Source organism: Phyllobates terribilis, unplaced genomic scaffold (genome assembly GCF_046119375.1).
Source record: "Phyllobates terribilis strain yellow unplaced genomic scaffold, ASM4611937v1 Scaffold_2__4_contigs__length_985480577, whole genome shotgun sequence".
Taxonomy (NCBI): Eukaryota; Metazoa; Chordata; class Amphibia; order Anura; family Dendrobatidae; genus Phyllobates; species Phyllobates terribilis.
In genome coordinates, this window is record NW_027362762.1 from 70,517,763 (window position 1) to 70,543,026 (window position 25,264).

General features: G+C 40.8%; 1 protein-coding gene across 7 annotated transcripts in view; it reads right to left on the reverse strand.

Annotated features, from left to right (window-relative positions):
- GRIA4 (glutamate ionotropic receptor AMPA type subunit 4) overlaps positions 1–25,264 on the reverse strand; it is a 469,022-nt gene that overhangs the window by 196,335 nt on the left and 247,423 nt on the right. For all 7 annotated transcript variants that reach the window (XR_012266449.1, XM_073662086.1, XM_073662085.1 and 4 more), the window contains exon 4: positions 12,671–12,855. Coding sequence is in view for 6 of the 7 variants with exons in the window: in XM_073662086.1 (XP_073518187.1) it covers positions 12,671–12,855 (185 nt within the window). In the remaining variant the exon portion in view is untranslated. The remainder of the gene's footprint in view (positions 1–12,670; positions 12,856–25,264) is intronic.

The window sequence follows — 25,264 nt, forward strand, 5'->3', positions numbered from 1 at the left end:
CCCAGAACTGTGCACAATATTCTAAGTGCGGCCTTACCAGCGCTTTATACAGAGGAAGAACAATGTTCTCATCAGATGCCCCTATTCCTCTTCTGATGCATGCCATGACTCTATTTGCCTTCGCAGCTGCTGCCTGACACTGGGCACTCCAATTTAATTTGCTATTAACCAAGACACCCAGGTCCTTCTCCATGTCAGATTTCCCCAGCGGTTTCCCATTTAATATGTATGGGTGACTGCTGTTTTTCTTTCCCATGTGCATGACCTTACATTTATCGGCATTGAACCCCATTTGCCATTTTTTGGCCCAACTCCCCAATTTATCTAAATCCTCCTGTAGCTGTGCCCTATCCTCATCTGTATTAACTACTTTACAAAGTTTAGTATCATCTGCAAATATTGCTATTTTACTATGCAACCCTTCCACTAGATCATTAATAAATATATTAAATAATATAGGGCCCAAGACAGACCCTTGAGGCACCCCGCTAGTAACCCTGACACCCCCTGAGCTTACTCCATTGATAACCACCCTCTGCTTTCTATCACTCAGCCAGCTATTTACCCACTTGCACACATTATCCCCCAGACCAAGCATTCTCATTTTATATACCAACCTTTTGTGCGGCACGGTATCAAACGCTTTGGAGAAGTCAAGGTCTACAACATCCACTGACTCTCCCCGGTCCAGCTGTGAGCTCACCTCCTCGTAGAAGGCCATCAGGAGCGATCCCTCATGAATCCATGTTAATATGGAGTTAGACAGTTATTATCATTAAGATATTCTACAATAGCATCTCTAAGAAATCCTTCAAACAATTTACCCACAACAGACGTTAAGCTGACTGGTCTATAGTTCCCAGGGTCACTTTTAGACCCCTTTTTGAATATTGGTACCACATTTGCTTCTCGCCAGTCTAGTGGGGCAGTCCCTGTCCATAAAGAGTGCTTGAATATAAGATATAGCGGCCTGTCTATCACATTACTTAATTCTTTTAGTACCCGGGGGTGTATGCCATCTGGGCCTGGTGACTTGTCTATTTTGATATTATTTAGGCGTTTCTGAACTTCCTCCTGGGTTTGGTGGGTGATATTTAGCGGAGGGTTTACTTTATCACTCCGCATTTCCTCCGATAAATTGTTTTCTTTTGTGAAAACAGTGGAGAAGAAGCTATTGAGTAGGTTTGCTTTACCCTCATCGCCCTCTATGATTTTACCCAGGTTATTTTTCATGTTAAACAGCAGGAGAAGCTGAGTAGATTGATATATAGTTTTGTGAAAAAATATTCAGTATAACCTGTGATTTCTTCATTTAATCTTCTGCTCTTTCTGGCTCAGTGGGCGGTCCTATTAGTGACTGACAGTTTTCTTTGTATAGGCGTGCATACAGAGATAACTGTCAGTCACTGAAAGGACCGCCCACTGAGCCAGAAAGAGCAGAAGATTAAATGATGAAAACACAGGTTATACTGAATATTTTCCCACAAAACTATATATCAACCAACTCAGCTCCTCCTGCTGTATAACATGATACCTTCAGATTGGATGCCATTTGCATGGTGACAGGATCCTTTTAAAGGCATTTCAGGAACTACTGGAGAATATTGAACATTACAGGAAAAACTCACTTTAGTCAAAAATGCTCCTTAACTAAGATAATAATAATCCATAGCTACATGGATGAAATTCCGATGAGCTCCCCACAAGTGTTCACCCATATAACGATTACAAAGGGATTTTTTTTTTAAAGGAATACTACCCAGACCTGAGTAAAATAGATAAAATTGCCCTCAGTTTGCTACTTTGTTTCAGGAACATGTGGAGAATTCTACAATCTTGTGAAAATCTTGACTAAAACCAAAGGATCAATGTATTTTTTTCATCTCTTTCATTGTCAGCAGAAAGGCTGTGCAAAGGTGGCGCTTAGAAAGTAGGTGGAGCTTAGTGATTCTTATCTCCTCCTACAATGGGGGAGTCCTTCTACTGCAGTGAGTTGACCAACAGACAGACACAATAAAAGGGGGGACCTAGAATGGTTCACCTCTTGGATAGAACATTGATACTTTTTCTATATATTTCTTAGTTTTGATTGTCACACAATAGGAATTTCTGGAATTTTTACATTTGTTTTTGTGTTTTCTATATTGCTTTAAAATCAATCTTATATTTTTAACCTAGGCCCTCTTCATGCGACCATGTTGCATCCATTTTTTTTCACGAATAAAATATACCCATTCTAATCTAGGGTGCTCTTCACATGTTTGTTCCGGCAACATGGATGAAAAGAGCCAATACAAGTCTTTAGGTTCTTGAAAAAACACATCCAGCACATGGATGGTATCTATGTACAGTCCATGTGCTGTCCGTATTTAGCATTGCAAGTGATAGGAGAAGCTTTATAATTTATTTATCCATCGTCCATGAAAACCACTGCTGACACTGATCGTAAAAACAGACACATGGACCATACACGGATCCAAAACAATGATGATACTGGCACCAATTTTTTCACGTACGTGAACACGGATGTATGAATGAGGCCTTATGGGTAATCAAAAAACTTCTATAGTCATGGTCCAAAGTTATAATTACACCATGATACTAAATTATGGTACTCGATCATAAGGAGGTATGGTGGAGCCCATCTAATTTGACCACCTTGGTCGATCTATGGTTCTGGTCCCTATAGAATGATGTCTCTTCAATGACCCTTAGCTTTTTCATCACCCATTCATCGATCTCAATATCTAGGTTGGGCAGCAGGTAATTTACTCCGTGTGTCAGATGTTTATGTTACCAGGTCCACAATACTAAATCAAAGTCAAGTTTGACAATTATGACGTGTCCTAGGAGGCTAACAAAGCCGTAACATGCAGCCGGTGCACTAGGAGATATTACCTTAAAATGAAACTGAAGTGATTACCACCTATAAACATGTCACCTACAATCAGTTTACAAGGAGACAAGGTAAACATAATTTGACAAACCGGCCGGTGACTTTGGCACCAATTCATCATAGCAATTTCAAAAGAAATTTGGCATAAATTGCTTTGAAAAGTCTCAACATTTTTGTGCAAATCAGGGCTGAGCACAAATCTTTCAACTTTTGGGGTTTTCATGCCAGCTTCTCCAAGATCTGCCAAAAAAGGAGGAGCTGGGGTGGGACAGTGAGAAAAAGGCGCCATGACACCACAGCTCGTCTAACTCATGACAAGCTGTGGCGTTCTCTCTGCCAGAAATCTCACTCCAGTCAGGAAGTGGAGTAATATTTTAGTTTGTCATGGCGCACAAAGGTGCACGCCACTTGTCAGATGCTCCTCGCATCAGGAGCATCTGACTACAAAACGCCCCCTCATCAAGACCGGCTAGAAAATTACCAGTCTCGATGAATCTATGTGTCTTGACTTACTAGGTTAATGCAAGCTTCCTGCCTCGCTCCAGTTGACTGTCAAGTCTTTCCTTTTCCTTGCACATAGGAAGACACCTGTCAGTCCAAGGGATTGCCTCCACAAACCTGCCTTGGACGAGTCCGGCAAGACACAACAGGCACAATTCATAAAAGCAATTACGAGTTCTTGCATAAAACGTTTTGAAAAGTCACAAAATATTTTGTGCCATGTGGAGTGCGAAATTAGCCAATTTGAGGCTAGGTGCCAAGCAAAAATAGGCAGAGGTGGAGTGAAACATGAGCGCGACGGCATGTGACGAGGTCAACTTACTAATTCATGACAAGCTGTGGTGTTCCTTATGCCACGAATCTCACACCAGTCTCTGAGGTTGGATTAAGATTTGTAGTGAGGCGCAAGTCACTTTTTAGACTCTTGACTCCAAAATGTCTCCTCAACAAGACTGGCATGAACAACATAGTCCCTGGCCGGCTTTCCAAAGTTTGTTTGTTCCGAAACACTGTAAATCTCCGGAGTAAAACATACAAGCCTGCAATTGCGCAGCCAGTCTCATTCATGCTGCCTGTGGTTCGGGAAGAATGAGTCTGATGACAGCATTATTTCTAAGGGAAAATATCTCCATAATACAGTGCAATATAAAATTACCACATCACAGCATACATACAAACATGTTCACCTTTACCTTCTCTTGAATTTGTTTAAGGGCTCCGGTTTCTTCTTATACAATAAAATACATTATCACAATACACTAGCAAAATTGTTAACAGGCCGATATTTACATTACAAGTTGTGATGAGCGCAAGTGCTCGCTACTCGAGATTGCTGAGGGTGCTCGGGTATGCACAGAGTATTGCGGGTGCTCGAGTGACATGCTCGAATCCCAGCAGCCGCATGTTTCGTAGCTGTTAGAGAGCCACAAAACATGGGGACTCAAACATCTCACTCGAGCACCCGCGATACTCTGTGCATACCCGAGCACCCTAGGTAAACTCGAGTAGCAAGTACTTGCACCCATCACTCATCACAACCATTAGGTGACCTCACATAGCATAGATATCTCCTGACATAGTATCACAAATTCATGTTTTTTTCCAAAAGCTGGTCACCTTGGGGCCCTCCTCTTGGTAAATGTTAAGTGAAGAGTAAAGGTAAGGAAGGACACATCTGTGGTGTGGAACTGTTGAGATGCCATGTTCTCTAGCCATATTCGCGAGGCTTTAAGAGTGAAATATATTTTGGTTCAAGGTTGGTATAAGTAATCGTAACACAAAATAATGTGATACATCAAAGTACAGTATTAAGAAAATGATAAAATAGTTTAGGAAACAAATCTATGAAATGTCTATGGCATGTAGCAAGGCTGAATTTGTTCCCTGGAATGGTTTTATATATGTGGTTTCATCTGTTTTGTGCTTTTATATAAAAATGTAAAGTACAACTATTAAGTTATCTCCATAACCCTCTTTTAAAGCTGGCCATATAGCATTGGGCCGTCAGCTATCCTTCCCTCCCTGAGTGTACATGAGTTCTTAATGGGGAGAGAGAAGAAAAACACTGGGAGGATCAAAAGGATTAAGCATGATAAAGTACAACAGTCCTAAGCTACTTTTCCTGAAAAATGTCATCAGAGGAAAGTGGGAAGATTCTCATACTTATTGGGTTATCCCACCAACATATATCACCAATTTATAGGATAAGTGATAGAGATGTGATCAGTGGTGATCTGACCTCCTCGATCACAAGAACTGAGTCACATGTCCCCTGAGTGACCACCACTTATCACTAGTGTTGAGCGAGTATGTTCTATTAACCATTTCGTCGAGTATGCTCGGGCCGAGCTCCGAGTATTTACAGCTGCTCGGTGATATGGTTGAATCGCTCCCGTGTGCATGATTTGCGACTGTTTACCAGCTTTATTACATGTGAGGAATGTCTATTTCTTACACATTCCTCACATGTAATAAAACTGTCAAACAGTTGCAAATCAGGCAGACGGGAGCGATTCAACCATATCACCGAGCAGCTGTAAATACTCGGAGCTCAGCCCGAGCATACTCGGACAGAACATACTCGCTCAACCCTACTTATCACACATGTGCATTACTGCTCCCATAGACCCAAAGAAGAGGAGAGAGTGGTGATCACGTGCGAGCACTACGACTCCATTCACACTGGTCCCGGTGGTGGGATTCCCACTGATCATACAGTTATCATCTATCCTTTAGCGAGCGTATCACTTATCTTTTAAGTCACCTGTTAAGTTGGAAACATTATCTGGTACAAGTTATCGAATTTTTGTTTGTCTTGTCTCTTCATCCTTTGGGTGATTTTTTTTTAAACAAGGAAGTATATTTCTGGCAGCATCAGAAAGTGAAGGAAGTAGCTAACTTCTCCTCCTGATTGTGTTTCAATAGAGGTTGAAATTGTTTAGGTGCGAAATTAACACGTAGCAGTTTTGTAGCTCACACTAACAAATATATATTAAAATATTGTTTATTCTCAGAGCATATCCTATAACTCATGGGGGGATCCCAACGTGCAAACAGAGGGTTAAACTACCACACCAGTTCCTGTCCACTATGATGATACTTTTCCCCTGAGCTGTACTAGAAAGTATTTGGTCCCCCTTTCATACACGCGTACAGTGAATGGAAGCCATCGCTGCCACTAGATGGAGATCACTTGCTGCACAAGTCGTCTCATATCCAAAAGAACACAGAGCCAAGAAATATATAAAAGGTAAGATAACAAAATGTGTCTTTTCTTCATTTCATGCTTCTTATCCGCAGTAAAAATCAGCACAGCTTTTGAAGGCAACGGCACAGATAATACCGGGAGCGTCCTACAAATTTTTTTACGCAGAGTAGAGATCGAGATTCTTCTACCCATCGGAGGGTTTCGAACCATTTGCATGTTTTTTGTGCAATAAGAAAATATCAATGCTTTTTTTTTTTTTTTTTTCTAATCTTTCGCAACCTTTAGGGAGAGAACCTCCCAGACACTTAACATCATTTGAAGACTGATAGGAGAGAGAGATTAAAAGAAAATTTTAATAAAAGGATTCGATTTTACTTCTTTTATATGATTTTCAATATAAAAAATATCAGCAAGACACCATCATAAAATAAAAATAATCTAAAAAAAAAAATAAAAAACATGCATACCTTATCGTCGCTCTGTAACGGGGATGAGCGTCGTAGAGGAGAACATCAGACTTAATGTATTATTTAGATTTTTCTGCAAGCCGCATATTAGTAGACTCCTGGAGGTCCATCCCCCAAGACCGCCGCTGTTCATGAGACCATCCCCGCCGGCGCCTACACTCGCTGTATTCTCCAGGTGAAACAGCCTGTGAATGCGCTGGAGAGGGTGAGTATCTTGCCAATGATGGGGGGTTTCTGGGACCGATGTCATGAAGGCTGTTCTACTGGATGAAAGGGGCTGCAATCACTTTAGTTCAGCCCTACTCCTACTCCTCTTGAAATCACTCACCGGTTCCGATCCATTGAACTTTGAATATATCACATGTTGGTGACTGGACGACTACACATATACATACCTTGATAGTATTTAGGATCCTCTGTTTACACTACTGCGCTGTTGTAATATGTCCTAAACAGGCAACATTCTCATTGACGCTGAGATAGTAGACCATTGGTCGTCAACCGATAAGTCTCCAAGTGCTCAAAAACTACAATTCTAAGCCAGCCCCGACAATCGCCGTCTGGGAGTTGTAGATGTAGAACAGCTGAAGATCCATAGGTTAGACACCACTGATGGTCCACACATGCACAAGGTCTAAGTCACACAATTTTTAGTAGCATAATGATAAAACAACTTTGGGGTGAACTCTATGTGAACATGCTCGATTTCTTAAGCAATTTTTTAAAAAGAAAAAATTGTATTGATTGCTTATAATGTTGTCCATATTTAATCAGATCTTCAGAGTTCTTCTTGAAAAAAAAAATGCAATTCATTCCACAAAATTGACAATCCTACATTTATCGATTACTGTTGTTCCCAGTATGCAAAATAGATCAAATAAAACACCACCACCTGGTACAAGCCTAATAAAATGCAGTGAAGAAAAACTGGAAAAACAAATTAGCGCAATAGGGTCTTATCCGGTGTAAGAGGAAATCAGGGTCCTGGGAACTGCTCACCTGATTGAGTTGTGTGAAACACAACAACTCAAGTAGCTTAGAAATTTGGCTGCTGCGAACCCACAGGTAGGTCCAAGAAGAAAAGAATAATGGAAAATAAAAGTTCACTTGGCTGCCGATGGAAACCGATGGATGAAACCAGGAGACCAAGGATATTTGTATGTGGCTTATTGTCAATGTGTTTCAAAGTTATCCAACTTCTTCATCAGGACCTGCAGTTGTGGTTTGTCCTGATGAAGAAAGTGGATAACTTTGAAACACATTGACAATGAACCGCATACAAATATCCTTGGTCTCCTGGTTTCATCCATCGGTTTCCATCGGCAGCGCAGTGAACCCTATTTTCCATTGTTCTTTTCTTCTTAAGCCTAATAACATGGCACTTTGAAGTCCCCCACACGCCTTAGAAGAAAAAGCGGCTTATTTCAGAGGGACAGGACAATCATCCTATGTTTACGAGGGCTTCTGGACTTGAAGGAAAAGGGGTTTGCGCTTGTTGAATTTCAATCCCCTATTCTTTCATTCTCTTGGGTTTTAAGTCCTCATCGCTGGTGCTTGGCAGCAGCTTACTCCCTTTTTCCCTTTGAAAATATAAATGTTCGGCCCAACTAAAGATTCATGTGTATGGAAGGATAGTTATAGAGATGGCTATGGCTGCTGAACACGGGAACCAAAAGTGTATGGTATGACTTGTTCAGGTATCTGGTGGCAAAATGCCTGCTGGGTAACAGACCCACATTTTGTGTTCTACCAGGATACCGGTCTAATAATCCCTCCGTAAGGAACTTAGAAAGCAATGGTTATTCGAGAAGAAATTAAGGTGTACATAGGCAATCGATTAATGTCAATTTTGGCCGGACTGACCAGCCATGTAACGTGTTTTGAATGGATTGGCCTGTAGTGGGGGGGGGAGGTAAGCCTTGGATAAAAACATATTTGGAGTAAATTTGGAGATGTCCATGTAGGAGCAGGACTGACCTCAATTTCCCTTCAACTCAGAGGGCTGTTATGCTATGAAGCCTTTAATCATCATTACTACCATTTATCAGTATTCAGTAGCGTAAGGATAATAGAGGCAGACCACGTGGCCGCTATGAGGCCCATGAGTCAGTGGGCCCCCACTTGGAATCTCGATTTTAACAGTATCTGCATCCACAGGATGCAGATACCATTGTATAAAATGGTGGAACAGAGAGCCATCGCCTCCCTGTTCCACCATTCAACTTGTGTGTATAAGCCTCAGCACAACAGGCGAGATGATGTGACTAGATCAAGGCTGCTGTGCAAATCCTCAGTCCACATGCTGCACAGACAAGAGCTGTGCATGGGGGAAATGGAGCTAGATACGTTTTTTTTTGTTTTATAAGTCTGTACATGAAGTGTAGAAGGCTATAGAGCCCTCATAATTTGTGTGTGTTGGGGTCTGTGTGGGCCATCATATTGTGTGGGGGCATTTTACTGTGTGGAGACTTGTAAGGGCCATCATAATCTGTGAGGGAGATATTGGGAAATTATACTGTGTGTGGGAGGCTGTGGAGTATTATACTGTGCATTAGAGGCTGTGGGCATTATACTGTATGTGGGAGGCTGTGGGGCACTATACTGTGTGTGGTGACTGTGGGGCACGATACTGTATGTTGGAGGTTTTGGGGCATTATACTGTATGTGGGAGGCTGTGAGGCATTATACTGTGTGTAGGAGGCTGTGGGGCATTATACTGTGCATTGGAGGCTGTGGGGAATTATACTGTATATGGTAGGCTGTGGGGTACTATACTGTGTGTGGGAGACTGTGGGGCACTATACTGTGTGTGGGAGACTGTGGGGCACTATACTGTATGTGGGAGGCTTTGGGGCATTATACTGTATGTGGGAGGCTGTGAGGCATTATACTGTGTGTGGGAGACTGTGGGGCACTATACTGTATGTGGGAGGCTTTGGGGCATTATACTGTGCATTGGAGGCTGTGGGGAATTATACTGTGTGTGGGAGACTGTGGGGCATTATACTGTATGTGGGAGGCATTGGGGCATTATACTGTATGTGGGAGGATGTGAGGCATTATACTGTGTGCGGGAGGCTGTGGGGCATTATACTGTGTATAGGAGGCTGTGGGCATTATAATGTGTGTAGGAAGCTAAGGGGCATTATACTGTGTATAGGAGGTTGTGGAGCATTATACTGTGTATAGGAGGCTGTGGGGCTAAATACTGTTTGTAGGAGGCTGTGGGGAATTATACGGTGTGTGGGAGGCTGTGAAATTAACATGCGTGTGAAGGAATGGGACTATGTGTGCATCATACTGTGCATGGGGGAACTGTGGGGCCATCATTCTATTGCGGGAGGTCACTGTGGGGTTCTCATAATGTGTGCGCGGGGAACTGAAGGGACATCATATTGTGTGGGGGGTACTGTAGGTGCATCATACTGGGTTGGCAGGCTGTGTGGGCATTATACTGTGTTGGTGGCAATGTGGAGTCATCATACTGTGGGGGGGGTACTGTGGGGGAATGCACTCTGGGGGTGCATTTTTACGGACATTATAATCTATGGGGACCATGAAAGGGTTACTGTAGTGGGGGAGGTATATCTTCCTGTGACTGTGCCAATACACCACAACCCTGGCTTCTCCACCGAACATAATTTTTTGGGGGGCAGGATAGGGGGGAGGGCCCAATTAGGACTTTTGCTATGGGACCCCATTAGTTCTATGTATGCCCATGTCAGTATTTAAGACTGCAAATCGTATTGTTGAAAACGATATCCGAAATCATCAAATATAACTTGTGATCTACTAAAAATCACCGGCCAAAAAAGGTTCAAAGAGATTCTCTACTCATTGATAGCAACCATATTGCCAGCAGAGAGAGGAGGACATGACGCCAGCAATGTACAACTCCAGAAATGAGTTTGTCTACATGCGATTGATCTCGGAGTGTTTGTTGTGATTTATGTAGACGGAGATAAATGAGGTCATTTACCGGAGTACTTGCTTCTCTCTGCTCCTGTGTCATCCAGGGAGCGGAGCCGGGATCAGTCATGTAAATATAGTAAGTAATGTAGATTGTGAAGGACGTGTCACCAAGTACAACTCTGCATTACATTCCACGTGAAGAAATGACTTTTTTTTTCACATTATTGGAATTTTATGGTCTCCAAGAATTTACAGGGTACAAGAACATCAAAAAAAAAATTAAAATCTTGAGATTGGTCAGAAGTGCAATTTATGTGCGTCTTAAATTGGAAAAAAAATATCTACTTTCTTCCAAAATAGTGCCACATCTGTTCACAGGTGGTATGTGGAACTGCAACTCAAGCCCATTCACTTCAATAGAGCTGAACTGCGATACCAGATTTAACCAATAAACAGGCGCGGTTTCTGGAAGAAAGTGGCCACTTTTTTATTTTTTTATTTTGTACAACCCCTTGATAGAGAGTTACGCAAGTCAGGGAGATGCACTACGTAGCAAACATATATTGTATAACTAGATAGTCATGTCGGCCTAGAGTCATTCTCGTGCATATATTTGGGGCTAAACATTATTTTTGTGATCATGTTTCACTAACACTTTTGCACCGTTTGCCTTCTATCGCTTTGTGTCGTACTGCATATTGCTGGCTGCAGAATTAAGTTAACTGAGAATCGGTCAGTGAGCTCATTCTGACAGTCTGAAAGGACAGTTTGTAATTCTTAATCTGTCTTTTTCTCAACTCCTCTCACCTGATTTAAGAACACAGCTGAATATCAAAAATATCAAAGAGCTTTTAACTCCGTTGCGAGGCGGCCAATTTCCTGGCAATATGATTCTCCTGATAGCAAATTCATTCATTTTATTTTACTATTTTAGTGGTGGAAAAAAAAAAAACGGAATATATAAAAAAAATAATTTTGGATTGTGTCACCATTTTGAGATAGATGTCATATTTTCATCGCTCCTTACAGCATTTTTTTTGCGGTGTTACAACGGCCAAAATAAAAACTATTTTAACGTTTTGAATTTTTTTCTGTTTAGCAATCGGGTTCATTTATTTTTTATTTTGATAGATCAGACTTTCATGAACGCGGCGATGACAAATATATGTAATTTATTTTTATTTTTTAATGGGGGAAAAAAGGGATGATTCAAACTTTTATGGGTTTTTTTCATATTTTTTTTAAAACATTTTTTTTTTGCTTTCCACTGTATTTATTAGTCCCCATAGGGGACTTGAATGTGCAATCGCCTGATCGCTTGTACAATCACGGTCTATTTTGAAGCCCGGCCACAGGTCGTAATGACAAGCACAGAGATCTTCAACAGATCCTCGTCTGTCGCAGCAGGCCATCACAACATGGGCAACCGATAGCGGCACAGAATGTAGCGCCCACATGCTAGTGTGAGATTGACAGCGGCATTTAATAGGTTAACAGTCGCGGGCAGAGCTCCGCTCCACCCAGTTAAGAGGCAGGTCCTGGCTATGTGTTACCGTCATCTGCCGGGTATGAGACATGAACCCGCTCCATTGACAAGTGCGGTAGCTGACAGCAAGGGGTTAAGAGCAAAACTGTGCAAAATTTTAATGAAACCCAATGGCGAAAATGATTTTTAGTCCCAAAATACATGTATTTAAGTAAAAATAAAAAAATAATAATAATTATATGTAGATATAATACATACATATTTTTTTCCCAACAGTATTTATTTTTTCAGAAATTTTTAAGTTATATTAAAAAATAAATAAATATATATATATATATATATATATATATAGATAGAAATATAAATATATATATATATATATATATATATATATATATATATATATATATAATTTTTTTTAAATATAAATAAAAAATTGCTGACAAAAATTGTTATGTTTAAAAAAATAAAAAAAATCTAAATGTAAATTTATATATTTTTTTATATATAACAAAAAAATTGCTGAAATAATAAAAACTGTTGACAACGACTACACCGGAAAGGATTTTAAAAGCATAAAAGAGCTCAGAATGTGAGTCTTGTATTGTATAGTCGATCGTGGTTGATATCGCAATGATTAATATTACTGTCGGTATTAATTACCGTCGGTATAAGTAAGTATGGGGGGGGTGAATGGTTACCTGTTCCAGAATATTCTGAAGCCTCTCCACTTCACAGTCTATTACAAACTTATTTTCTTGTCTCCGATCCAAGTCTTCTAAGAGACGTCTGTAGCTGGCGTCATTGAAATTTTCCACACATATTGCGCTGACTTGCCAACCATTTTGTCCAGCCTTTTCCATGATTGCCTGTAGTATGGAGTATCCTGCAAAACACAAAATAAGCAGAACTTCAGAAACATTTCCATTCGCTGGCCCACCTAATCGGCTCGAGGCGCCAACTCACTACAATGAAAATTAGATCCATGAAATGACTATAATAATAATAATGCAATCGTAGACAAAACGGTCTAAAAATGCAACAAATTTATCAAAGTAGTTAATTCGGGGCACCTTTAAATTATTGACTTTAAAGCCCACCCCCCCATACACATTACATAGCTGTGGGGTAAACGATGGTATCTCGCCTGACTGTCCTAGACACAGGAGCATTTGGTCCGCTCCTGTGTTCTCTATGAAAAAGCTGCTGCCGGACTTCTCTGTCGGAGGCTTATCTTAGAGAGAAAAAGGATCTGCAGTCCGACTTGATTCTATTCTCCTTCTACAATAATCTGTTGGGGACCCCATACACATTAAAGTATTTCACACCATCCTTATTGAAAAAATGACCAAGTATGCAATGGACCAGGCAACTGTTAGGTGGATTCACAACTGACATAGTGATCGGACTCAAAGGGTGGTTGTAAATGGCTTCACATCCAGCTGGATGAATGTCTCAAGTGGGGTACCACAGGGCTCCGTCCTGGGACCTGTATTGTTCAACATCTTTATCAATGATTTAGATGAAGGAATTGAGGGTAAACTGATTAAATTTGCTGATGACACAAAGCTAGGAGGGATAGCTAATACTAGAGAAGAGAGAGAGAGGATTCAAAAAGACCTAAATAAACTGGAGCAGTGGGCAGCAACTAACAGAATGGTTTATAACAGGGAAAAATGCAAAGTACTACATCTGGGCAATAAAAATGAAAAAAGCATATACAGAATGGGAGGAATAGAGCTAAGCAACAGTACATGTGAAAAAGACTTAGGTATACTAATAGATCATAGACTGAACATGAGTCAACAGTGTGATGCAGCAGCAAAACAGGCAAATACAATTCTGGGATGTATTAACAGAAGCATACAGTCTAGATCACGTGAAGTCATTATCGGTCTTTACTCCTCTTTGGTCAGACCTCATCTGGAATACTGTGTACAGTTTTGGGCACCACATTTTAAAAAAGACATGAAAAACTGGAGCAAGTTCAGAGAAGAGCGACCAGAATGGTGACTGGTGTGCAAACTATGTCCTATGAGGAACGGTTGCAGGATTTGGGAATGTTTAGCTTGCAAAAAAGAAGACTGAGAGGAGACTTAATAGCTGTCTACAAATATGTCAAGGGCTGTCACATTGTAGAAGGATCATCTTTATTCTCATTTGCACAAGGAAAGACTAGAAGCAATGGGATGAAACTAAATGGGAGGAGACACAGATTAGATATTAGAAAAAACTTTTTGATAGTTAGGGTGATTAATGAGTGGAACAGGCTGCCACGAGAGGTGGTGAGTTCCCCTTCAATGGACGTCTTCAAACAGAGGCTGGACAGACATCTGTCTGAGATGATTTAGTGAATCCTGCTTTGAGCAGGGGGTTGGACCAGATGACCCTGGAGGTCCCCTCCAACTCTACCATTCTATGATTAAACAGTCGGCCGAACCTGTTGATATTGGTGGGTTCAGCTGATGATAGTCTATTGTGTATGGAGGGCTTTTAAGGGATTCTCCAGGCTTGGCGCACAAGACTGCAGTCATTCTTTATGACTGCAGACGTTTGCAACCTCACAGCATGCACTGAGCGCTGTCAGGATTCTCCAGTGCCAATGCTGAGAGCAGGCGAGTGCATGTCCGCAAGTATAAGCTTTGCATACATGCGGTAACATGCCGACTAGACTTGCACGGCCTCGCTCAATGCAAGTGATAGGTCTAGTCGGAATGTGGCCAGAAGTATGCCAATTGCATGCTTGCGGTTACATGACCGCTCCTGGCGCCAGCACCGGAGAATTCTGACAGTGTGCACTGTGAGCGCGATGTGAGAATTCACAAGTGAGAATTCACAAGGGGTGGTCCAGACTTGTATCCCAAGCCTGGACCACCCCTTTAAGTTTACACCATCTAGCCGTGTCCGTTGGCTTTCTATGTGCCAGAGATATAAGCCAAAATTTTGGTACAAGAAGTTGCATTTAAAGAATCAAATTTGGAACATTTTTATGATTCTGATGGGACTACAGTCTTTTTTTTTTCCAAAAAAGCACATTTAATATTAGAACGATCAAATCATTATTTTTTTTTTCATGTGTTCCGGAGTAGGACAGTGTGTGCAGTCAGACTATCTCCTATTCGGATTTGTCAGGTAACCCAGTGTAGTAGTGGTGAAGGTAGTTTCCCTCCTGTCATTAAAAGGAGTTTAAAAGAACAGGTTCCCAAGAGTTAGATCTCTTTGGTCTGCAGTTAGGTCCAGTAAAGAGGTTAGCTGTGACAGCCCGCCCAGGAGAGGGAGGGGGAACCCAGTGGTTATGTTGAGTACAGGAAGTGAATAGTGAGTAGTATACAGGACTTGGGAGAAGACAGACAGGCTTCTTATACTGGCTGCTATGGTAGACGTGGGCCTAGTATCCCAGACAGTGGATCATCAGACATAAGAATCTCTTCACCAGAGTCTCCTTAGCCGGCCTGGGAACCTCGAAAGAGTGGTCGGGGACCTAGGGGCGTATTCATTCTGCAGGACTTCAGAAGAAGTTAGGACTCAAGGCTAGTGCGTGGAGAGAACTCAGATCCAGATATACTGTCACTGGTGAGGAAGAGTCTCTAGGGCTAGAGAACAGAGCAACAGAGATACTTCACCTAAATTGGAAACCAGAGCTGAAGTTGAATCAAGTGCCTGTGGAAAAGATGACAACCCATTGGGCCTTATCCTTTATACCTTCCTGTAAATATTGTAAATACTCCCAGTTACCCATTAAAGTCCCAGTTATGGTTATGAACTTTGTGTCCTCTGAATTAATTGCTGCCCTTGTTCCAGAAGAGGAATTCCTGGAGTCAGAAGAGGCCGGCTGGTCAGAAGTAAGTGGAATACACCACATACATCGCAGCACACCAGAGGGAGGACAGACTTTGTCTGTAGGGTGCCAGAGCGAGCATTCGGGACATGGACATGGCCAGAGGCTCCAAGATCTAAGAGTGAGGCCAATCCCATTTATACCTGCATTAGGGCTCGTGCACATGACCATATTTTCTGACCCAATGCGATCAGACACAACATCGGATCCCACTTGGACCAATGTCACTGTATGGGGCCGTGCATATGTCCGATATTTTCCTCGGGCAACCGATCCAAGGGACAAAAATCGCAGCAGGCACGATGTGTATCCAGAAATAGGATCGCACTCGGCCATGCAAGTCAATGGGTCTGTCAAAAAAAATCAGACCACACTCGGATAAAATCAGAATGGAGAAGATAGAGAATTTTTTTTCCTTCTTCTCATCATCAGAGAAAATCAGGACCGATCTGATATTGAGGACCGATAATAAGTACAGCACAGCAGGGTACCCTTGGGGTACCAGCATATTCCACCTATAGGATATTTACTACTAGGGACCCATCAGAAATGCTCGGCTGCCGTCTTCTTGCCGGCTGAGCTGACTGAATTAATAAACAGAGTCACCAATCAGCAGAACTGCCAACGTGGCCAAATCTACAGAGTAATAATGCTCCTGCTTTTCCCTAATGACTTTCCAATTGCGTTAACCTGAGCCAAATTAATTAATGCGTGTTAAAGAAATGCTATTAAAATAATTAATTCAAACCAACTTACTGCGGCAGTATTAACAAGGGAGAATCCCGCGCCTGGTATTAGCTCACAGAGAGAATAGAGTTACCTTGGATTATTCAGGTAGGATGGAAAGAAAAAAAAAATCCTTACTGAAAATGATCAGTAATTTCCAGGAAAGTGATCAGAAATCGCCTAGTGTTTAAAACAGATTGTTATGTTCATTTTTTTAATTTTCTGTATCACCATTTAAATAACAAAAAAATGAAATCTTGCAATTTTCCCGCTAGCCAAAAGACCTAATACTAGACTCTTACTTCCTGCTCCGTACAGATGACTTTTCAGCAGACTCATTATCATCACAGACATGTTCCACTGATAGGTAACACCTGTATATACACAATAGATAACACAGGATCCACTATTTACGATAGATGATGATTATCACTTACCTCCTCCCCCTTCTTTTGGAATGACTATTGCCCTGATTAGAGAATGCATAGAAAATATGTCTATAGAAGTCAATGAGTCTGAGCTAGTCTATTACTGCCTATGACTCAGACAGTATGAGTCTAGCATAAAAAGGGTTGCCCGGGCTTAAGGATCATGTCTATGTCACTGCAGACTTGTGAATCGTTACAGCAAGCATAGAAAGCACTGTCAGGATTCTCCTAGGCTGGCGCCGGGAGCAGGAGGTCATGTGACTGCAAGAATGTGATTTGCATACTTCCAGCCACATTCAGACTAGACGTGTATTGTATCGAGCGAGGCCACGGACGTCTAGTCGGCATGTGATCGCATGTATGCAAATCGTATATTTACGGTCATGCTCCTGGAGAATGCTGACAGCGCACTGTGAGGAGTCACAAATCTGCAGTCACATAGAGTAACTGCAGACTTGGAGCCCACTGGATAATGCCTTTAAGTTTAGTCACAAGTGTGAAAATTGTGAGATTTTTGATTTTTTTTTTAATATACTGATTGGAAAAATAAAAAAAAAATACATAAACATAAAAAGCCATTTTAAACAATAGGAAATTCTCCAATCACAAACTTCCTTTAAAGGGAACATCTACACTTGGCAAATGTTCTCGTAGTACCGAACCATTGACTCCTATTGTAACTATCAAAAGGTGCTGGAAGAGCTCGTGATATATGCCCCTCTCAGTGTACACTACCTATCTGCACAGATCACAGGGTATTAACAACTGCAAAAAAGCAAGAATATCTCACTTTTATGACCTAAACATTTAGGAAAGAAACATACCATATGACATCTAGCATATTAAAGTGAATGTCTTATCAGAAAATCTTCAAATAGTTTAAATCAGGTTTATGTGTTAAATGTATTTAAAAAAGAAAAAAATGGCAATGTTTTTTTCCGTATCACGTTTATTAATAATAATAAATGCATCCAATAGATGGAGCTAGAGTTGCTTTCCTATTCCTCTCTGAAGAGTCTAATTGCATAATTAATTTCCCAGAGCAGCACTGCATGGCCTATAAGTCTCCTTACACCAGCTTATCATTTTCAAGGAGAAACCTTCTGCCTTAGGCCACGTTCACACATTCAGTATTTCCACTCAGTATTTCTAAGCCAAAATCAGGAGTGGAACAATCAGAGAAGAAGTATAATAGAAACACGTCACCACTTCTGTATTTATCACCCACTCCTGGTTTTGACTCACAAATACTGATGGAAAATATTGACCAAATACTGAACGTGTGAACGTGGCCTTAGGGTGCTTTTACACAGCGTTCTTGCCCACGTTTGTTACTCCTGTCGGTTCTTGCAACTGGTTCCCCCTGCAAAATGGGATTGGGACGTATGCGCCGATGGGGCCATAGACAACAATGGTGCCAACAGAGTTCAATGTGTGATCTGTCGTGCATCATTTTCGGATGTGTATGCCTACTGGAGGACACTGAAACGCAGCCTATTACGTCTGGGTGTCCGCCTCCTGTTGGCGTATACGCCTGAAAAATGATGCACGACAGATCCCACGTTGACTCTGTCGGCACCATTAAAGTCTATGGCCCCGTTGGCGCATACGTCCGAATCCCATTTTTCGGGGGAGGTCCGGACTCAAGGCCCGACAGGACCAATGAATGTAGGCAAAAACATTGTGTGAAAACACCCTTAGATCCCCAGTCAGAGGCCTCTCATGTAGCCATATCAGATCTAGTGCTTTGCACTAATGAGGGGAAAGCACCCCGAAACATGAGTCTGTAAAAGGAGTGTCTGGTTTGGCTTCTTATCCTAAGTCATATGGCCACTGATACGGAAGCTAATTCCAGTGGGTGGTACTAGAGTTCTCTTCCTTTCTGAAGAGGCTATTTGCACAATAACAAATAAAAATCTTGTTTTTTTACACTGGCCAATGAGACTTTTTAGCCTATACTTCCTGTTGTTTCCGAAAATTCACTCACACATTAGCAGCAATAGACTGAATGAGACCCTCTCTTTTGTAATGAAGCATCTATTGAGCGTGTGCAAAGATTATTGTGAAAGGAGGGGCAGCAGGGTCAGCTGTGATTTTATTTGCAGTTGGTGGATCCTATGTTATCAGATGTAAGCTGTTTATTCTAATCCTGCCTCTGATGATAAGGAAACAGCTGAAAACTCTTACTAAAAGAACAGGAAGTATGAGTCTAAAATGTAACCAGTGGTCATTGTGAAGATTGCAAAAATATTAATTGTATTTTTTTTAGTAAAGCTAGGGTCCCATATGTCCAATAAATAGAGAGTGATTGTTTTATACAGGCTGCAACATCAGTCTCCATGTCCCCGCCACACTGCGGAATGAGAATCTGTCGTTTATATCACTGGTCCACAGGATTTCCCATATGGCTGATAGAAAGACATTAATACAATTTACAAAGAAAAATATATGGAACCTCTTGGTATCTCGATGTTGTGCTGTTGGCTGTAATTTTACAGCGCCATATGTCTCATGTTATTTTAGTGAAAATATAACAATTAGCAGCACATTTAGGAAATCCTTTTTCTGCAGCAAATTGCCAGATTACAGATTGTGGACGAGTAAATTAATAGCTGGCGCCAATCAGGAACATAGCGCTGCAAACGCTTGAGAATCCTCTGGAGTAATGATCTATTTAGTAAGCGATGGAACATATCAGTCTTGTACGTACGGCCGGTTTCGTTGTCTCTTCCCATTATTTGCTTTTTTTTTTATATTACTATAAGACATTTTCTTTGCTATTTCATATTCTAATACTTTTAGCCCTACGGCATATTGTGTTTCAACATTCTGTGCTAGCTAATTTCTTAAAAATAGTTTTACAGCGCTCTGTATGCTCTACATAGATAGAGCTAACTGATAACATTCTGATATACTGTAGCAGTCACTATATGGATACTGGGTTAAAAGCATGCAATTCTTCCCAGTAAGCTCCTACATGACCTCCAAGTGATGGCTGCCGGTAACTAGAAATGTATAATTTAAAGGGAATGTGTCATCGGAAAATGATGTGCTCAAGTTTTATGAAAAATGCATTTTTTAAAAAAAAAAATTAAAATTTTTCATTATTTTTTTTATTTTTAATTATTTTATTTTTCATTATTTTTGCATTAAAAAAAATAAAATCTTGCAATTTACACACCACTGGGGCGGCTCTAGACTCATATTTACCGTTCTTTCAGGAATTTCACATGTACATTAGAAGCAGTAGACTGACTCGTATCCTGTCTTTTGTACTGAAGCATCTAATGAGCGGGTGCAATGGTGATTGCGAAAGGAAGAGGAGTAGGGGGAGCTTTGACAACACCTACTGTGATTAGATTCTGTGTTATCAGCTGTATATAGAGGTGTAAATTTTTAACTAAAATCCTGCCCATGATGATCATGTGACTAATGAAAACTCTTCCTGAGTCTAAAATACAGTGCAAAAATTGTGAGATTTCTACATTTTTTCAGATACAGATTATGATCTGAAAAAAAACAATGGCACTGAAAAAGAACAAAAAAATAAATACATTTAACATAGAAATCTGTTTTAAATGATAAATAATTTTCTAATGATACATTTGCATTTACCTATGCTTCAATACACGATATTTGGAGCTCTGTATCCAAAGTATAGAACTCCAACTGCTATAAAGAGATATTAAAGGGAATCTGTCAGCAAGTTTTTGCTACCTAATCGGAGAGCAGCATAATGGAGGGAAAGAGACTCTGATTCCAGCGTTTTGTCACTTACTGAGCTGCTTGCTGTAGTTTTTATAAATTCGCTCTTTTTTCAGCAGGAGATTATCACTAGAGGACTAGTAAACTTGCTACCATGTAGTCCTCTATATTCATGAGCTCTGTATAACCCCGTCCCCACCATTGATTGGCAGTTTTCTGCCTATGCAGAGTGTACACAGAACGCTACCAATCAGTGGTGTGGGCGGGGTTATACACAGATCAGTATTTAGAAAACCGCTAGATCTACAGCAGATAAAACAGTGATTTTCTCAAAACTGCAGCAAGCAGCCCAGTAAGTGACATTGCTGGAATCACGGTCTCTGTCTCTACGTCATGCTGTATACAGATGAGATAGCAAAAATCTGATGACAGATTCCTTTTAAAGGGTGCCTCTTAGCACTTTTGACTCCTCAAACTTGACGACTGGTGCTGTAGTACAGGTGATAAGGGACCATGTGCATGGTTATGAAGACTGCATGACTTAAGAATCCAGGATTTAAAGAAGTTGTCCACTACTTTGACAACCCCTTCTCATACCCTAAGCTTTGCCCCAATAAAATAAAAAAGATTATACTCCCCTACTGTGCCAACACCGTTCCAGAGGTGTTGGCACTCAGGGTCCCGGGGCTATCGTGTGGTTGTTATGACACATGAACCTGGCATCCAATGTCCGCTGGCGTTGCTGGCCCTGCCTTTGGACAAATCAAACATCAAGTGGAAATCCGGGCTGCAGCTGATCTCTGACTTCCTCTTGATGTTCAATTTGTCCGGGGACAGTGACGTCAGCGCTGATTGGGCGCCAGGCTCACGTGTCATAACTACACGAAAGTCTCGGGAATCAGTAGCGACACCGCTAGAACATGTTACGATACTGGTGTAGTACTGCTGAAAACCAGTGGCCGAAAAAGCACGAGCAGGAACAGCAAGTGGTAGTAGAAGTTATTGTAGTTAGCAAAAGTAGTTGCAGTAAACAATCCGTACATACGTGAGAACAGTCTGGGTAAGAATGTTCAGGAGCTGGAGACTGGAAACTACACTAACAATGCAATGCTCAAGTAATGAGTGAGAGATCCATATGGCTCTAAGTTGACCCAAAGAGGAAACAAGATGGATTCCACAAGTTCAGAATCTGCCATCTTAGTAAAAGGCAATTGCAGAACACAACAGCAGCCTCCAGTGGTAAGGAGTGGGATTGCATCACAATTATTAAGGTGAACAATGGCAGGCACTAGTGGTCAAACTGTAGAAGGACAACTGGAATTCTGACAGAACGGCGCCGAAACGGGAGGTGAATATAAGCTTTTTTATTTTATCGGCGCCAAACATTTAGATCAAGACGGGGTTGTCCTAGTAGTGGACAACCCCTTTAAGGTTCAGGGCTGTTAGTGTCCTTGGGGAAGTCACTTCAATTAGTGTTCTGGATTCCCTGCACTGACTGCTGTTAACCTTGCTCCTCCACTTTGATGGACAGCTGTAGCATCCAATCAGTACATCAGCACTGCCATAATAACCAGTGATAACTGAGAAATTACTTTTTCCTGATTTGATACAAAAATGGCATATTTAATCAAGGAAGAACTTGCACTTGATAAAGGTGTGTAAAACAAAGTGTGCCTACACAGTTTTAAGTCTTTCTTTAAGTTTCTGCTTCTCCTGGACAGAACACTCCTGTAGAATCTTGAATTTGCAGCTGGCAGAAGGCTGGAGTGGGGCTTTGCTATGGGGGCACGACTTCCTGTGCCTGGTCAACCAATTACAGGCCGTGTAATGGGGAAGAGATTCTGCTGCAGCCAGTTGCCATACAGCCAGACTAAAGATTTTGAATAAAATGATGGTGCATGCTCCACTGCTTCCTTCTTATCTGGTTATGTGAGAGAGAGGAACTTAGTATATGAGACGCCCGATACAGTGATTGGTGGCGTCGTTAGCATTCATACATTTATCAAAAGTGTATTTTGTAGGAAAAAAAACCCTTTTAATAGGGTTGTAAATAGTAAGGTATGCCAATTCAATGACAGACTATGGACTTAATAGGTATATCAATTAGAAGTTTTTCCTGGCATATACAACAAATATGCAAAACAGTAGTGTGAACAGAGCCTAATACACATTACATTACTTTTTTCTATGAATATGAATATTTTGGGGGCATCTGTAGTCTGGGAGCTATAGATGAAAGAATGCCATAAACAGCAGTCTGCATTCTGCTGGATGCCCTGTTGGGAAAGCGCAGAAATCTGAATATTTGCATTGGAACATGAATAATAGTATTACTATTATATTAGTGAAATGATAATTATGTAATTTCTCGAAATAATATATTAGTAGGCCCCAAATGAGAAGCATGGATCTGTCCATAGGCATCTCCATGGATGACCATTGTGTGAAGTTCATCCATTTAATTGGATAATGAAGCACTTGATAAGCCTGAAAGACATTATCAAACGCTTGCTGGAGTCTAATGATTGGCTTTCTATGCATAACTTTCCCCATAATTCAACCTGGCGGCGGGGGTCCTCAGTTATCACGCTGAGGTGTAAAACATTTTGATGTGCTCTGTATCTAAAGGTTGTGACATTTCTGGCACTGAGCTCAGAGTAATAGAGTAAGGTAAGTTTACAAAAAAAATCATAAAAATCAGGTAAAAAATACATTGTAATCCTAGGAATACTACACGGTTATTTATTAAAATCCTGGCTCCTAAACCATTATTGGAGTAGATATTAAATCTATCTATCTATCTATCTATCTATTTATCTATCCCATATCTATCTATCTATCTATCTATCTATCTATCTATCTATCTATCTATCTATCTATCTATCTATTATCTATCCCATATCTATCTATCTATTATTTATCTATCTGTCTAATCTCTCCTGTTCCAGAAGTTTCCATATGTCAGCACTGTGGACGTCAGTGGACGTGCACCTTTCTCCACCACCGGACCTCTCAACTGCTGAAGACGTGATTGAAGAAGCTGGGGTCAGGTGGCTTTTAAGAACTCCAGTATGAAAAGTACAAAGTACGTCCTGGTTTTCTGTTTCATAAACTGGTACATCTACTGCAGTTTTCACATTTCTACGCCTTTTAGGTCTGAGCACAACTTTATGGGTCTCTAGTCGATTCTTGTAACTATGGCAACTGCATCAGGTAAAGGTAGAATCACTGATGGAATTCATTGTTCAAAAAAAAAAAAAAAGGCAAGATGTCTGCTGCGCTTATACTGAGGAAGAAGATGTACCGAGGGTATGCTAAGTCTACACACCCCTGTTAAAATTCCAGGTTTGTCCTTGTAAAACAAAAATCACCCCAAGAAGAATCATTTCAGAACTTTTTCCATCTTTAATGTCACCCATAATCTGTACAAAATCATTGAGAAACAAGCTGAAATCATTTTGAAGGGGAAAATGAAAATAACGTAAAACTTAAATAATGTGGTGTCATAAGTGTGCACAGTCTCTTATAAGAGTTACCGCCGTGACATCTGATTTGTGAAGGAGGAAAAACAGAAGCCCTTTCTTACAAAGAAAAACATCCAAGCCCGGTTCCCAAAACCTCTGCCAAAAGCAAGTGGGAAAAAATGTTACAATCTGATGAGACCAAGTTGAACTTTTTTGTCATAATTCCAAAATGTATGTTTGGCGCAATGTCAATACTACACATCACCAAAAGAACACCATAACTACAGTGAAGCATGGTGGAGGTAGGGCTGTTTTTTGTCAGCTGCAATGGGAGCTTTAGTCAAGGTAGAAGGAATTATGAACAGTTCAAAATATCAATCAATTCTGTAACCAAACCTTCGCCTCTGCTAAAAAGCTGAAGCTGAATTTCACCTTTCAGCATGACAACCACCCTAAAGCTTCCTCCAAAACAACAAAAGAATGGCATTGCCAGAAGAAGATCAAAGTTTTGAAAATGAAAAGGCCCAGTCACAGCCCAGACCTGAATCTAATTGGTAATCTGTGGGTGACCAGAAGAGGCCGCTGTACACACTGGAGATGCCCTTGCAATCTGTAAGATTTGGAGATACTGCAAGGAAGAGTAGGAAAAGATTGGCAATTCTAGATGTGCCATGCTGATAGACTCCTACACCAAAAAAATCTGAATGCTGTCAGAAATTCAAAGGGTACTTCAACAAAGTATAAGTTTAAGGACGTGCATATTTACAGTTATATGAAAAAGTTTGGGCACCCCTATTAATCTTAAGCTTAATGTTTTATAAAATTTGGTGTTTTTGCAACAGCTATTTCAGTTTGATATATGTAATAACTGTTGGACAGATTAATGTTTCTGCCTTGAAATGAGGTTTATTGTACTAACAGAAAATGTGCAATCTGCATTCACACAAAATTTGACAGGTGCATAAGTATGGGCACCCTTATCATTTTCTTGTTTTAAATACTCCTACCTACTTTTTACTGACTTACTAAAGCACTTTTTTTGGTTTTGTAACCTCATTGAGCTTTGAACTTCATAGCCAGGTATATGCAATCATGAGAAAAGCTACTTAAAGTGGCCACTTGCAAGTTGTTCTC